The sequence below is a fragment of the Dipodomys spectabilis genome, unplaced genomic scaffold (genome assembly GCF_019054845.1).
Source record: "Dipodomys spectabilis isolate Male_0828 unplaced genomic scaffold, ASM1905484v1 ptg000054l, whole genome shotgun sequence".
In the NCBI taxonomy this organism is placed as follows: Eukaryota; Metazoa; Chordata; class Mammalia; order Rodentia; family Heteromyidae; genus Dipodomys; species Dipodomys spectabilis.
The window spans coordinates 40,164,606-40,181,102 of record NW_024870731.1 but is presented as its reverse complement, the minus strand read 5'-3'; the positions used below and the strand labels follow the sequence as shown (position 1 = coordinate 40,181,102).

At 55.5% G+C, this 16,497-nt stretch overlaps 1 protein-coding gene across 1 annotated transcript; it reads right to left on the bottom strand.

Moving 5' to 3' along the window:
- Positions 1-783: 783 nt before the first annotated feature.
- Cav3 (caveolin 3) lies at positions 784-10,245 on the bottom strand. Its single transcript, XM_042680176.1, has 2 exons — positions 10,089-10,245; positions 784-1,423 (listed from the first exon to the last, which is right to left on the bottom strand). Exons 1-2 carry the CDS (start codon positions 10,200-10,202, stop codon positions 1,082-1,084), a joined length of 456 nt encoding a protein of 151 aa, XP_042536110.1. The 5' UTR covers positions 10,203-10,245; the 3' UTR covers positions 784-1,081.
- Between the last annotated feature and the right edge of the window lie 6,252 nt (positions 10,246-16,497).

Sequence of the window (16,497 nt, the reverse complement as noted above, 5' to 3'; positions counted from 1 at the left end):
ATATGTGTATATTCTCTTGCTTTCACTTCCAGGGCAGAAGTTGCACATAGGCCAAGGGGCCAGGCCGGCCAGGCCAGAGGCTACTGTCCTGCAAAACAAAGGGAGGTTCAGCCAGGCCGAGGCCCGGCCCTGTCCTCACCGGTGCCCAGAGAATGAACCTGCGCCCCTAGCCAAGGGCATTTTCTTCCATTGGTGTTCATTAGCTGGCTCAGTGGCAGTAGAAGTTATTTGGAATAATTTGAAACAGGTGCTCAGCCAATAAGCTGACTCCTAAGAATAAAACACACTTGCGTTGTTGTTGTTTTTTTTATTTTTAATTTGGCCCAGCTGAAGACAAACCCACTTTTCCCCAAGTGTGTTTGTCGAGGCCGTGAAGGACACTTTTTTGGAGCTGGTCAGGATTATACCGACTTTGTGGATATAAAGAAAACATAGCCAGCCACTGGTAGCTCACACCTATAATTCTAGCTACTCAAGGAGATCTGAGCTTCACGGTTCAAAGCCAGCCTGGGCAGGAAAGTTCGTGAGACTCTTATCTCCAATTAGCCACCGAAAAGCGGTAAATGGATGTGTAGCTCAAAGCATACAGCGTTCGCCTTGAGCAGATAAAAGCTCAGGGATGGTGCTCTGGCCTAAGTTTAAGCCCCAGGACCAGCATGAAAGAGAGGGGGCGGGGGAGGAAACACAACACCCCCAAATGCAGCTGAAACCCTTTATTGGAGGTAACCGCCCCCCACCCCACCCCACAGTCACTTTTTGCTGTTGCTGTTGGGCGTGTGTGGACAGGTTGACCCCAGGGAACTGATGCTGGTTGTGCTGTTACAGTACACATGGACGCAAAGACTTGCAGTAGCTGCCTCTTAGCACACCCCCTTCCCTCAGGCCGGGTCTCGGGGACATAGCAGTGGGGCTGGGATGAGTGGCGGCCTCTGTACTTGTGGGCTGGACTGTCTTTTCTTTCCCTACACTGTGTGCTCCCGTCTGAGGGGAGGAACTCTCCAGAGGCCTTGTGGAGCGGTACCAGGGGACCAGCCTGGCCCGATTCCTCCCTGCCCTGCCAGTACCACGGCCCCACCTGCCTTTAGGTCTCTTTCCTCAGGACCATCTTGATGCTGCTGCAGACCTGGCCCATGGCAGCGAAGAGAGGGTTGCAGAAAGTGCGGATGCACAGGGAGTAGATGTGGCTGATGCACTGGATCTCGATCAGGTAGCTCTTAATGCATGGCACCACCGCCCAGATGTGGCAGAAGGAAATGCAGGCGAACAGGAAGCCCCAGAGCAGGGCCAGCGGCACGCCCAGCAGCGTAGACAGCAGGCGGTAGCACCAGTACTTGGAGACGGTGAAGGTGGTGTAGCTCACCTTCCACACGCCGTCGAAGCTGTAGGTGCCCACTGGTTCTGCGATCACGTCTTCGAAGTCTACCTGCAGAGGGAGGAAGGGGAGTCTTCAACTCATAACATCCACGCACCACCCCAGCTTTCGTGTGTGTACAGCCGAACCCCTTCCGGGGGCTTGTGAGACCTGGAAGGCTGGATCCCATCTCTGGAAGATGCTGGCTCAGTGGGTGTGAGTAGGGACTCAGACTCATTTTACAGACACCGCGAAGAAGTTACTCCAACGCTCACATTCAATGGGTTGATGTGTGAGACTGGCTGAAAGTCTGCCCAGAGCCAGCGTCACAGCCATGGTTCCTGCTGTCACTGGGATCTGCAGTGTCCCTCACCCGCCCGCGTGTTACAGGCTTGCTCTCCACGGTGATGTTACCAGGAGGTGGTGGGACCTTAAAGGATGGAGCCAGACCCCCAGGGATGTGTCCCGGACGGGAATTGTGGGGCCTGGGCCTCTCCGCTCTTCACTCCCTGCCTCTGCCGAGATCAGTTCACTCCCCTCCATGCTCCCACCATGACGGACAGATGGACTGACTGCCAACAGGACCCAAAGTATCCAAGGGATCACAGACGGGCACCTGCACAGCTGTGAACCACAATGACCTTTACGTGAGCCGCTCGCCTCAGGCATTTGTTATAGTGAAAAGAAGCCCACTGACGGGCGCCCGAACGCTCTTATTTTGGGATGCTGAGGGACTGGGGCTTCACGGGGCAGTGAAAGGAACTTCCTGCAGGAGGAGACGTGTAGCTTACGCTGGGATTTGAAGGTAAACGGGGACACGCGGGTGGTGGACTGGAAATGACCAGTCGCAGCTGAAGGAGCAGCAATGGCTCGCAGCTGGTGGCCACGGCAGTGTGGCTTCCGCAGAGCTGCGGCGGTGCAGACGGCCCAGGTGAATGCAAGAGAGCCAGTGCGGGCTGGAGAGAGAGGCCGGCAACTCACAGGGGGAGGGCCGGGAGTTAGGACGGGTGTGAGGGCCAGCAAGGACATGCGGCACTGGTTCAGAGGGGGTGCGGTGAGTTGGGGGGCACTGCTGTGGGAGCTGTGGCCTGTGACCGACGAGGCCCTTCCCTAAAGAAGGTGAACCACGCGGTTACAAAGATGCCCCATGCGGTGGTGGCTTGGCCAGTGTGCAGAGCCTGGGGAGGAGGCCATGCTGCTGTTTTCCAGTCCTGCAGCCATCTCGTCCCTCACTACCCCACAGAGGAGAGGACTTGGGTCCCAGGTGGCAAGTAAAGGAAAAAAAATCATCAGGAGACTTAACAATGACAAAAAAGGAGAGTTACTTTGGGCTCCTTGCCCGGTCTTTGTGGGGCCCAGGTTTGCACTAAGCATCATCATGGAGATGACGACCATGACCCGGGGTGGAAGGTCAGAGGCTGACCAGTCCACCAGGCACTTGGAAAGTGTGAATGGACATCAGGCTCGGTGACTGCGGTGCCCAGGAGGTCTTGCTCAATGGGATGCTGCCGAGCCGTGCTGCGGTCAGCAAGCAGAGAAATGCCTTTGCTATAATTAGGATCTTAAGCAATCCCAAGACGTATGTGTGTGTGTGTGTGTGTGTGTGTGTGTGTGTGCGTGTGTGTATGTGTGTGTGTGTGTGTTCAGGCCTAGTCCCCAGCCCGTGGCATGACTTGGAAGTGGGGGATCTTGTACGAGGAGCGTGTGAGGCTGGTCTGTGTTTCGGGGCATTTGCTGAGTGGGTGAGTGAGCCTGGCATATCGCCACACCTCTTCCTCATCCTTCTATCTCCTTCTATCTCCTCCTCCATCATCTATATCCCATCACATCTCCATCTGCCCATTTATCTACCCATCCATTCTTCTAGGCATCCAACTACCCATCCACCCATCTGTCTACTCACTCAACCCCCTGCATTAATCTCAACCCATTCATATATCTATCTGTCCACTTATCCATCCATCTACCTGTCCATAAGTCCTTTTTTCCATGCATCCATGCATCCACCCACCCATCCACACAAGCAAACAAGTATTTATTGAGCACCTACTTTGCTTTGGGTGCACACCTCTCAGGCAGCACTAAGCACCTGGTAGGTGCTCATTGCTGGTGATTATTTGTGGAAATGCTCTGAGTTCCTATGAACATCTATCTCAGAACTGCTGACATCCCAGATTGCCGATCGAGTAATTCTCCAGCCAGCCTCCTCAGAAGGGCATGTGTGACAGATCTCAGTCTGAGCGGGTGGGAGGGATGGAATCCTACAGTAATCACCCCTCCCCCGGGACCGCCTCTCTGGTGTGTCTTCCTGATCATTTCTGCTCTGAGTTCGGCATTGTCTCTGGGGATTGCCTTTGAGCGTGACTTGGGAACTGAAATGTTTTCTGTGAATCAGAGAGTTACAGTATGCTGGGAGGAGGCCGGTCCCCCAACATAGACGTGAGCCCTCCAAGAGCTCTGGCCACAGCTAGGATTACAGGCGTGAGCCACCAGTGCCCAGGCCACAGTGACTTTCTTATTTCCCATCCACACAGACACAGAGAGGACATGGCCTTTTTCTTGGAGGGTCGGGGACTGGGGGAGGCATCTACTGGCTGAGCCTCGGGGCTCCTGTGTACCAGGAGAGATGGGGCAGGAAGAGGGGAGAGTGGAGAACAATGGTTGCTCATTCCCTTATGTCCACTTCTGTGCCATGTTTATTTTTGGAACAGTAGGAAAGCCAGTGGTGAACTAGTGCCAGTCACCCCCACCCTGGCCCAATCCCTGCGAAGGTGGGGGAGTTGTAGGATGGGGAGTTGCCTGAGGATCAAGGGTGGAGGGGTGGGAGGAGGCCATTCGCCATTCCTGTCAAAAATACCACTCCACACCCCCCAGACTTGTGTGACTCAATGCTTGGGCACCCAGGACCTCCACTGTTCACGTAGGGCTCTGGATGCGGGGAAATAGCACTGTGGCTCCAGCTTCCACTAGGTCCCTGAGTTCCTGTGTGATTTAGGCATGGCGCTTTCCTTCTCTGGGCTTCAGGTGGGTGAGTTGGTTGGTTGGTTGGGCGATGCTGTTGTTTAGTTCCACATAGAGAGGATTGAGACAAGACTTGAGCGAGTGGCTCGGCCCTGCTGGCTTGGGGCTTTCCTGGCCTCCTGCCTCTGCTTGTGAAGGGTCTCAGGCAGCGAGCACCTCTCCAACCCTACCCTCTACCCTGGGGAGCGGCGTACAAGTGGAGAGTCACCCTTTGGAAATATGCATAGAACTTTGATGTGGTAGTTTGATGGCTATTGAATCTAATCATGATAAAAAAAATTTGTGTTCCTGCCTCTTATTTTCCTCCTCTGGAAATTAATTTTTCCTGTATTGCACAAAAATACCACTGTACAGCAGAATGGAATAATCATAGTACAACTGGCCCTTCGCCCAGATAGTTTGAAAAGCATTGGTCTATAAAATTAGCAGCTAACATGAGGCAGTACCTACCAAAAAACCGCTTCAAAATGGGCAGACTTTGCTGCTTTTGTCAGAAATAATAATATGGATGAGAGAATTCTGTGCAGCCCGAGGTGACCATGGAAACGCCTACACTGTGTGTCGCCTGCTCAGGCCAGTGCTCCATGCATCTCCTTCCTGTCACCCACATGTGGGGGCCAGGTTGGCCATGGATTAAGGCATGAGCCTGAAGCCCCTCTGCCCTGCCCTTGCCCAGGCTCACCCCAGCAGGGGCAGAGGCTCAGAGCACACTCAAGCCTGGAGCTTGGGACCAAGTGTGTCCCAAGGGGGTGTCACAGAGGCAGTTGGATTCATGTCAAGAAGCTTGGAAAGAGTCCAAATGATCATATGGGCCATGAGACAGAAAGGAATATGCCAGAAGAACCTAGTCAGCCTCCCATGAGCCCTAGTCCTGGCCCTCTCACTGGACTCTTCCCATTCTTTCTCCTGCAGGCTCAGCCTGTGCTGGCCATGAGGTTAGTGCAAGTTGAGATGAGAAGCAACAGAAAGGCCCTGGGTGGTGGTGTAAGCCGGGTACTAGCTTCTGGGTGTGTGTGTGTGGGGGGGGAGTTTTTGTAGATGACCCTCAGTGAATCATGCTGCTCAGGGTTCATTCTGTGGGGTAGAGTGTGAGTTTGTCATGTCACCCCCTAGAAAGATGCCACAGAAATTTTATACCCTGCTCTAGAGGCCAGTGGTATTAAGTCTTCCATTATACCTGCAGTGGAGGGAGAGGCCCCAAACTACGAGAGATACAGGTCTGTTTGTCCATCCTATTCTCCCAGTGGAGCTCCCCCTACAGCTGCTGCCTTGGATTTGTATCTTCCCACTCGTTGGAGCTCTTGGTGATTTCAGCCCCAGGCCACCATGTGACCAGAGCTACCTGGATGCCCCCTGGAAATCAGAACCACAGCTCAAATCTGAGTGGTGAGAGATTCAGTGATGGTTAAAGGTGGTTGGGGTGACATCTGCAAGGTAATTGGTTACTGACACACTGTGCTTCAGAGAATCGCTAGGCTGGGGAGAAATTGTTTGCTGAAAAAAACCCATGACATTCAAAAGCTTTCTCCATCTTGGCTGAATCAGAACTGGTGGGCAGGGCCATCCATTTTGCACACTCTGTTTCTTCATCCCAGGGCAGAATAGCCAAGAAGCCTCATCTGCAGCTCCAAGCCTGACCAGTTGCTGGAGCCGGTCTTCTGGCAAAGTTCTGTGATCTATTAATAAGGTCTATCATGAACAGGAAGGGGCGACTCTGCCCCCACATTCTTTCCAGCATTGTGGAGAAAGCCTCTACTTCATTGATGGCTTATCTCACTTCTCCTTGGAAAGCCTCTTCTCCTAGCCTACATTTTAACTTTTTCTCATTTAAAAACAAAACAAAAAAACGCACCTTAGACACCATTTCCTGGGAAATTGGCTCTGGCTTTCCCCAAGTAACTTCTTCCTCCCTTTACCACCCAGGCCACTTTCTCTGGCACCGAATCACGGCATCCAGCACCTTCTCCTTACTCCAGTCCCAACTTCCATGTTGGAGGTATCTAGTCACTTTGATCTCGATACCTTGGGGTGTCCTGGATCCTCCTACACTGGAAGTGGGGGGTAGTAGGATGGGAGGGATTCCTGACTCTTCTGGTGGTTTTCAGCCTGAGCTGATGGGCCGATGGCAGAGGTGATGAGAGGTGGGTGGAGACTGTGTGTGGGAATGGCTGGTATCCCGCTGTGCTTCCTGCCCTCCTGAGGGGAGAGGGGTTGAGTGTGGAAGCCAGAGGTGCTGTGTGACATCGGGGGTCAGGCGTGTCTGCGTGAGGGTCCAGGTGTTGGTGTGTTTCAGGGATGGGGGGACCCTCAGAATGGCTTGGGGGCTGAGGTCAGCACTGGAGCAGCCACAGCGGGGTCTGCAGAGAACCCCGCGGCCTTGAGCACATGTTCACATCCCGGAGGCTGGCATGGGGTGCGTGCGCGGCTGCCAGCCCCGCTGAGACCGCGCATGGCACACAGCAGACACTCCGTGACGTTGTTGGGGAGGGAGGAGTGCTCACCCGGGTTCCTGCCCCCCCCCCCCCCCCGCCACGGTCCAGCCCTAGGGCTTGCAGACCAGTGTGTGTGTGCTGCGTGGCTGGGACTCTCCTGCCTTGGACCCAGTGTGTGAGGACTGAGCAGCTGGGACTGAGGGACCATGGCTCCCGTTGCCCACCAGCGCCTCGCTGTACCAGGGAGTCAGGTCCAGAGTAAAAGGGTGCCAGGGCAGGGGCTGGAGCCAGGATGTCTAGCTGGGTCCCATTCCAGGATTGGCCACCTTGATAGGAGCCACCCAGAGCACTGCAGGCCTCCTGAGCCTTCCTCTCAGCCTCCACCCTGTCTCTCTGCTTCCCTCCTCCCCCCAGCCTTCCATCCTCTGTCCTGTGTTTTCCCCTGGCAGTGGTACACGCAGGTCCCCCTCTGCAGACATGCTGCCCGGGCCTGGCCTGGTCCAAGTCTCCTTCCTCCTTTCTTCCTCAGCTTTCTTCTTTAACATGCCCACACCCAACCCCGGGCTCCGCGGCCTGTCTGCGGCCTTTCTCTGCCCTCATGATCCTGGCTCAGCCTCATGTAATGTTTCATTGTCCAGCCATCAAAAGCAAATGAAGGGAGGATAAATAATATTGAAATGCATTGTGTCCATCTATGAACAAAAGAAAGCAGAAAAAAATCTCTCTTCCCCAAACAGGATATCCAGACAGTACCAAAGAACCATGTTTGACCAAGTGGGTCGAGATGATCTGTGGGTCTGTTTGTTTGGCCTTTGGGATCATCCAGGAGTGAGTGGACACCTCTCTGAGCACCAGGAAGGCTGCATAAAGCTGGACATCTCTACTCCCTCCCCCGCCACCCACCCTTCTTGATTATAATCAGGACCTGAGTCCCGGAGCTGGCTTCCCCCGGCTCAGTGGGCCTGGAGTCCATCCCACACTTTGTGTCCGTTCCTTTCTCCCATTTCCTCCTCTCTGTTCCCTAGTGGCTCACTGGGGGCCATGGCTGAGGCTGTTGATCCTCTGCATGGGATGCTCAGCGACCCCCCTTCCGTGTTGGCCCATTTCAGAGCCTCCCAGCCCCCATCTTCCTTACAGTGCTGTCCAGAGTCCCTTACCCAGGGGGAGAAGGCATCCTTGCTCTTACCAGGGAGGTGGGGACGGGAGCACCACCGCTCAGAAAGCCCAGGTGACCTGCCCAGTGCCGTCATTTTTCAGCAGAAGAGCCCCAAACTAGCACAGTTAAAAATCAAGTCCAGGGCCCCTCCAGTTAGGCCACTGCGTGGAAACCATGACTGATAACATGTTGCATTTCTTGGGGCTCCAGGTGGGAAAACTTTGCTGCCTCAGTTTCCCCATTGTGTTGTCAGACATGCCCTGGTTTCACCGCTAGGATTTATGTCAGGATACGGTAGCACCGTGTGAGCTGTTGGGAGGAACGCCGACATGAAGGGCGGTGTGGAGGAGTTTCCTCTTCCTCCTTCTTGAAGGAGTCGGGGGGCCTTCCTGGAGGAGGTGACATTGAATGGGCCTTGAAGGCTGAGCTGGGCGAGGGTGGCATGACACTCCTGACCAGGATGCAGTGTTGGGGGGGGGAGGGGCGGGCAGGGAGGAGCAAGCCTGGAGGAGGGAGCAGGTGGGGCTGGGTCACGTGGGAGGGGAAGTGAGGTTGGGCTATTCCCCCTGTGGGAACAGTCACCTGAGGCCAGGGGTCCAGGCCGTGCCTTGGGGCCAGCCCTCGGCTGCCGTGAGCACTGGAGGTGAGGCTGGCGGCAAAGCTTCCGCTTCTTCATTTTAATTACCACGGAAAAACAGATCCGGATTCTGCTATTGGAAAGCGTTTAGGAATCCCGGAGGCAGCTTGGGCCTGTGAGTCCTTTTCAGCTATATATTTATGAGCTTTCCGTAGAGAAGAACTATTTCTGATGAAAAAAATGTAGAGCCCAGACCGAAACGGATCCTCAGTCCAAGACAGACTAGACTTTGAGGGCAAAGAAGGACCACGCACTAGCTCATGTGACAACTGTTCTGCACAGATTCGATGTAGCGAAGGGAAATTATTGTGCACATGGGGGTGCAGAGAAACGTGTGGAAAATGAATTGCAACCACTTGATGTCCTTTTTTTCAAATGTGGCTGCTAAAACTTAAAACCTAAGGCAAGCCGGGCACTAGACATCTCCCATTCAAAAGCAATTTAGTTAATTTAGAAGTAAATTATCCTGTGACTACTATGCAAAAAATGAATATAGTACATACAATTATGCTCAGCACCTAAGACAGTAACAAGAAGCCCCTCTGTTCTGGTCTATATTAAAAGTCCTGCTGAGTAGGTGGCACACACACCTGCCATCTTAACACTGGCAAGACTGAGACAGGAAGATGCTAGGTTTTCTTTTTTGGCAGTTACAGGAGTTTGAACTCAGGGCCTCCGGTTTGCTAGACAGGCACTTTGTGGCTTAAACCAGGCTGTCTGGGACTTCTATTCTCCTAGTTTAACCTTGATTAGCGAGGCTCATAGGCACACACCACTGGGCCCAGCTTTTTAGTGGCTGAGATGCAGTCTGGTGAACTTTGTGCCTGGGTTGGCTTGGAACTGGGATCCTCCTGATCTCACACTCCCGAGTAGACAAGAGAAGATCATGCAGTGAGGGTACAGTGGGTCCTCCACACCTGAATTTCGCCAGAGCAGAGCTGCTCTGAGATTCTGAGTCTTCAGGAGGCCCTGAAGACCCAGCAGCCCTTTAGACAGCCCCTCATGTCTATGCTCGGTCCTGGGTGACAGTTGGCTTGAAGGTGTGGCTCTGAAAGGCAGCTATGCCTGTGGTCTGACTGTCGGCCATGGGGGCCTCTCCCAGAGGGCCCAGGTCCCCTCTGCCGGGCCTCTGCCAGCCCCTCCACCAGGCCCGTGTGAGGGCTGGGCACAACCAGCCTAAGGCACAGCCAGTAGGCCGCACTGGGGGGAGCTGTGGCCCGTCTGGGGGAGGGGATCACCCCCAAGCCCACTGTGGAGCTCGGCGGTGCGCTGGCATGGAGCAGAGCCTGGCTCGGCCACCGCTCCCTTCCTCCCTGGCCACAGTCCAGAAGAGCGGCGGCTGCCACTGGAGGAAGCCCTTTTTTCTGTGTGCTTTGCCTCTACTCTCGACGCGTCGGGTTGGCCGCTGTTTGTGGCAAAGGTGCTTGGGGCTTTCCGCCGCCGGTGGGCTTGCCCAGCTGGGGGTTTGGGAGCGGGGGACAGGGGGCCTACCTTGACGATGTCCTCGTTGATATTCTTGGGGTCTCGGTTCACCAGGTCGATCTCCTTGAAGTGAATGTCATTGACGATCTGGGCCTCCAAGTCCCGGTGCTCTTCGGCCATCATGGTGGGGCTGGGGACCCTCAGGACCACGGTCAAGCCAGGCGGGGCTGGGGACACTTGGGGCAGCGAGAGACCAGCTCAGGGGCCCCCGGCCTAGTGCCCTGCCGGCTAAACAGGCCCCACCCAGCATGCTGGGGACAGCTGTCCTGAATAACTCTGCCGGCCGGCCTCTCGTTAAAGCCGCCCATGGCAGGCCTCCAAGCTAAAATTAAGACTGGAGTGCTTCTGGAAGGCAGAACACTCCTTAAAGGGGGCCGTGGCAGCCCCGGGCCTCCCCGGGGAGCCAGGCTGGCTTCCCTATCAGCCACTGGGGCTCGGCACGTGGGCTGGCCGCTCCCCCGGGGCCCTTGGAATGTGCCACCACTGGTGGGCAGAGCTGGGGCTCCTGTGGGGAGTGAAAGGTAGCCCTGGCTCAGCGCGGCCTCCTGTGCCGCGGGGCGAGGGCACGCTTCGCTCCTCTGGGCCACCAGGTCCCCCCCACACACATAGAGACAGGACACCGAGCCCCTGCGGTGGGAGACAGGGAGCCCCGTGTGCGGGGGGGGGGGGGTCGTGGATGGGAACTGGACCTCCTGCTTTGTGGGTGACCCTTGGATGGTTAGCACCTGGCCAGCTGCGTGGCGCCCCAGGAGAGCTCCAAGAGTTCCCCTTTCTGGGGGTTCCTGGAGGGCACGTTGCTGGGCTGTGTGTGTGAGAGGGTGGGGGCTGGGGGAGACCTTCAGTAGGTGGCGCCCGCTGCCTTCTGGTGCTGAGCCCGGCCCCAGGATGTGTGCCCCCAGGGGACGTGTGGGTGCAGCCCTCACCCTGTGGCAGTCAGTGAGTGCCCCCCGCGCCCCCGCCTCTTCCCGGCTGCCCACCGGGCTTCCTGCGCTCTCTTCCAGCTCAGGACGGGACTGGAACTCTGCAGAAGGAGATCCTGAGTCCCTGTGTGTCCGTTGATCTGTCCACCCACCCACTCAGGATTTGCTAAGAGCCGAGGCCGGGGGCAAAGCCCACTGCAGGCGGCAGCAGCTCCCCAGGGGCTCTGGGAGGCCTCGTGGGCCGCGGCGGTGGAGGTGGAGCTGGAGGGGTCATGGGCCGTGGCGGTAGAGGTGGAGCTGGAGGGGTCGTGGCAGCAGCCTGCGGGTTAGGAAGGCGGTGCCAGCCGTGGCGTGAGTGGGCGCGGGGGAGGCCGTGGCGTGAGTGGGCGCAGGCGAGGCCGCGGCCGGAGTGCAGGCTGTCGGGCGTGGAGGCAGAAGTGGGCCAGACTCTCACGTGGACGCGAGGGATTGCACATGCTGGAGCGAGCGGATCTGGTTGGACGGGAAGGGCCTGCCAGGGAGCCGGTATTAAAGGCTGCATCCCTAGCACGTGGCCGTGTGGGAGAGGGGGGCCTTTGTGAGGAGGTCGTAGATCGGGGAGGTGGTTCAGAATGCGGGGGCACCGTGCGCCAGCCTGCTCCTCTCCTGGGTGCCACGCTGTCGCCGTGGTGGGCTGCCATGCCACAGGTCACGCGGCCACGGATGGAAGAACCAGGAGCCAAAACAGACCTTGTGTTTTGCTACAGTGGTAGGAAACAGACTGACACAGGTACTACAAGACAATAGTACTGCGTAGCCAGACTCTGACTAAAACACAACTAAAAGCAAGAACATTAAGGGACTGGGCACATGGCTCAAGTAGTCGAGCACCTGCCTCACAAGTGCAAGGCCTGAGTACTGGGAAAAATGAAAAAGGCCCGAGCTACCTCTCACTTCCTAGTGGCAGACCTGTTTCCAAAAGAAGGTGCTGTGGGAAGAGCCTGGAAGCCAGAGTTCCTGCCCCATCATTGTGAAAGGCGCTTCCTGCTTCCCTTTCTCTCGCTTCGCATGCCGGGAGAAGCTCGTGGGCTCCTGAGGCCGCCGCACCAGAGGCGACAAAGCGACTGAGAACACAGTGAGAGCTGAACTTTGCCAGGGACGCAGCCAGCGTGGAGGAGAGCCGTGTGTGGTCAGAGCCCATCGTGTGTGAACGCTTTGTGCAGTGAGTGCAAAGGCGTCTTGGCTGTTGTTTGGCTGGCCGGGGGATGTGCAGGGAGACAGAACTGGTGGAGGTAGAAGAGGGAGAGAAGACGTGAGTCTGTCCAGACGGAGGCCGCCTGGCCCGAGGCCGAGGAGCAGCGTCAGAGCCAGGGATTCTGGCACAGGCCTGGAAGGCCAGCACACTCAGCGGAGAAGGAGACGTCTTGATTGCCTAGGCGTGACTACTGAGTTACGGCCGCGCTGCAGAGGGCAGGCCTGTGCTAGGAAAGCGCCCTTCCACCTGAGCCACGCCCCAGCCCTTCCTAAGGACTTTTGGATCCAGCCGATGAGCTCCTCTGTTCTTCTCCACCTGACTTTTGGGTTCGCATTGAGAAGCCAACGGCGGTGCTAGAAATAGGAGAGACCCCACCTCCCCACTGTACAGATAAAGAAACCGAGGCCCCCAAAGTGTGACCTGGGGGAGAGGAGACCTTGGGATCTGAAGGCAAAAGAGCTGTCTGTCACATGTCTATTCCCAGACTACCCCAGTCCCAAGTCGTCCCCATACGGCCAGCAGAGATACTGACGGTGCTTAGAATGGCTTCCCCCCACAAGACTGTGCAATCTCAGGAGGCCTCAATAGAAATATGCCGTCTACAAGGCTGGAGGCGATCTTCACAGAGCTGCCCCGTGAGACGACACCTGGAGCTCAGATCAGATCCAAGGAGGGTCAGGGCGCGGAGCTTGAAACTTCCTTGGGAGAGACAGAATTGTTTCCGGGGAAGAGAAAAGATGGCGAGAGGGACAAGACCAGAGAGAAGAGCTTTGCTCAGGCCCCCGAAGGCTTCGAGGATGTTCGGCTGAGTTCCCAAGATTGGCAGCAGAGGGAGTAGACTGGGGTAACAGCCTGGGGCTTGGCTCCCGGCAGCCCTTCAGGAGTGATGGCTGCTGGATTGCTGGCAAGGTATCGGGAAGAGCGGACGTGAGCTCTCTGCTGCAGAGGTGGTCCGGCTGCTCTGGAATCCAAAGGCTTTGTGGGACCAGAAGCATCAAGAGCAGAAATCAGGGGACAAGCAGACATAGGGCTGACAGGAAACATGTAGGTAGTTTGGATACGTGATTTCCCAATCCAGGAGACTAAAAATGAACATCCAAAGACTTCAAGCCTGGCACTGGGTGGCTCACGCCTGTAATCCTAGCTATAGGAGGCAGAGATCTAAGGATTGAGGTTCAAAGCTAGCCCAGACAGATAAATCAGAGAGTCTCATCTCTAATTAACTGGCTAAAAAAAAAACCAGAATGGACGTATGGCTCAAGTGGTAGATCTCCAGCCATGAAGGAAAAGGCCAAGGGCAAGGAAAACAAGGCCTGAGTTCAAGCAGTGTGCACGCTGACCGCTGGCACGAGAGGCGGGTGCCAGAGGCAGAGCCGCAGCATGCCCTCCTCTCTGTCCGCTCACTGCCCCAAAGGATCTGAGGGCTGCTTCAGGAAGAACCGGCTCCGACTCCACTAGCGCAATAGAGGCACAGATGGGAGTCAGGGCCGGGCAGCTCCAGGCAGCAGGTTCACGTAGCAGTTCTTGGTTTTTCCTCCAAGCTGAACTCCTTCCGTGTCAGTAGAAGCTCTGCTAGGGCCACATTGTCACCCAGTGTCCATTGACTTCGTGCTGCTGTTTTTCCTAGCCTGTGTGGGTAGAAAGCCAACTCGAAGAATGCGTTCTTTCAAACAACACTTGCTGGGTGTGTGTGGCGTGGAGCAGGTGTGAGAGTGAAATAGTGTTGGAAATGGACAGGTAAGCTGCACAGGTCTGTGGGAGGGTGGCGTGTGTGTGTGTGTGCCAGACAAGTGTGAAGCCAGCGACACACAGCGCGTTGCTTGCGCTGCCTGCAAAAGACCAACCAGAGCAGACTCAGCAAGGAGTCCCAGCGGGCAGCAGCCGTGGTTCCAGGAGGGCTGGGGGTGGGCGGTGTTTTGTGCCACCCAGCTCCCATCCAGCCCACAGTAGCTGGCGGTGTGAGGACTCTCGGCTCCTCTCCAGCCTGTCAGGACACTGCTGGCCACCTAGTCTTTCCTTCCCTCTCTGTGTGTGAGAGCTGCTGTTTGGGGGAGTCCTGCGAGGAGGGAGTCTCTAGCCCCCAGGGCTTGCTGTGATGGCAGAGCCAGGGGAGGGCTTTGAGTTTCCATCTTCTCACTGATGCACAGAACTGATAGTCACGGGGCCAGGGAGGCCCGGGTCTGGCACACAGACTTAGCTCTCAGCGTCAACGAGAGAAGGTCAGCTGAAGGAACCTCGTCTCTCTTTGATAGAGAGATGCACCCCTGTCCTTTGGGTGGCAGGAGAACCGGGAGGATCAACAGCCTGTCAGACACAAAGGCTGCTGAGTCTCAGGGCAGGGAGAAAACAGGGACTAATGGGGACTGTGGAAAAGTAGGGAGCAGGCGCCCCGCTGACTGATAGGCTGGGCTGTGGCAGCTGGGTATGGAGCGAAGGGTATGGAGCCTAAGGGAAGTGGGCAGAGCGGGGGTCAGGCTGGGGGCTGTGGACTTGTGGGGTGTGAGGAATCCTGGCATCCAGGCCAGGCAGAAGAATGTCTGGGTGAGGACCCACACCCCTTTCCCAGACTGCTCTCTTTAGGCTCAGGGAGATGAGCCTGAGGAGTGTGTTCAACACCGCCATCTTGAGGTCCTCATGAGTATTACATCCTGGTGGCCCAGAGCAGTGGTTGGCTGGAAAACCCATTATTAACATCAGGCGTTTGTTCTTGTCTCAGGACCTGAGCCTGGAAGTTGCTCCACCTGGCAGGACACCGGGTTTGAAGACAGGGGGAGTGTGAGCAGCGGGGGTGGGAAGGGAGTTTGGGGCCTGGTCTCAGGCTTGTCCATCAGCTGCAGGCCTTGGAGGCTCACAGCCTCCTAGAGGCCCGGGCTGAAGGGAGAGAAGGGAGAGGAGAAGGTGGCAGAGAGTATCCTGAGCAGGACTGCTCCCATCTCTGATCTCCTCTTTTACCCCCAAGTGCAGAAGGGGCGGGGGGGGGGGGAGAGAAGGAAGAGACTGAAAGAGAGGCTGATGGCCTTAAGTTCCTCCATGATGAGAAACTGAGGCTGAGACACCCCCCCCCCGTCCCTCTCCACACACCCCTCCCCGCAGCTTTCCACTAGCCTGCAGCGCGCTGTGTGTTTTTCGTAACCCCTGAAAATATAACATTTCCGACCTTGCCGTCCAGCTCTGTGTGCTTTTCTTCGGTTCAGCACAGTCAAGGGGTTTTCTAAGGTGTTCTGTAATTTTCAGGACGATCACCTGAAATGGCTTCCAGATACTCCACTGGGAGGTGAACCTCCTGCAACCGGCGACGTCTCTCCTTGCTATGAACAATGACGTCGTTTCTCTACTTTTTAAAAATTATTATTGATGCCATTAAATGATGCCACAATGCCAAGATCTTTGGACATTTGACTTTTAGGTTCTTGGACAAAATATTCCACGGAGTACGGTCACTGTTGGGGTTCAGGCTCAAGACACTTGCTTTCTGAATTCCTTTCCAGAGTTCCGAGCCACTTAGTAATAGTTGCACTTAACAATTTCCCTGTCACTTTGCCAATGTCGAGTATGACTGTTACTTATTTTTCTTTCTTTGCTATGGTACTATATATATATATATATATATATATATATATGCTTATATATATATATATATATATGCTTATATATATATATATATATATATATATATATATTTGTTGTTGTTACTCTTCTTGTTTTCTCCTTAGGGAAATTTTCTCCCCCTGTCCTTCATACATTGTCTGAACATTGCAATTACCAGTCTATGCTCTTTATTCTAACAGGAACTCTTGGATCGCTTTATGTGTGTGCTCATTTGTAGTCATGTTTCCTGCAAGGTCAATGGAGAACTGTAATCAGATCACACCGTGTACCTCTGACTTACGATCTTTGACAAATTCGTGGCATTGCCAGTGCCTGAGCACTTGGGATATTGAAAAGTTTAATTTGCAATGAAATAAATTGGCTTAAATCTCAGTCGGCTGTCTAGGCAGGAATGGGGTTTCTGAGTGTCTCAAGTTCACTGCCAGCCGTGCTGTCTGCCCGCCCCCCTCCGCCCCCCCTCCGCCCTGATTCCCCTTCTTCCTTCCCCTCCAGTAACTCCTGTAGATAACAGGGATCCAAAGAAGCCTCCTGCAGCAAGCAGCGCCCGCAGCGCGTCCTTCCCATGGAGAAGGTTTGGGATGCTACAGAATGCCCGAGACCAGCCAGTAGAGCCTCCCTTGGCTCAGGTTTGTAATGTGATTTCCCTGGCGGGTCC

Coding starts and splice junctions, on each gene's coding strand:
- Cav3 (XM_042680176.1), bottom strand. CDS start 10,202: ATGATGGCCGAAGAGCACCGGGACTTGGAGGCCCAGATCGTCAATGAC. Junction 1,424..10,088: donor TCAACGAGGACATCGTCAAG/GTAGGCCCCCTG, acceptor CTCCCTCTGCAG/GTAGACTTCGAAGACGTGAT.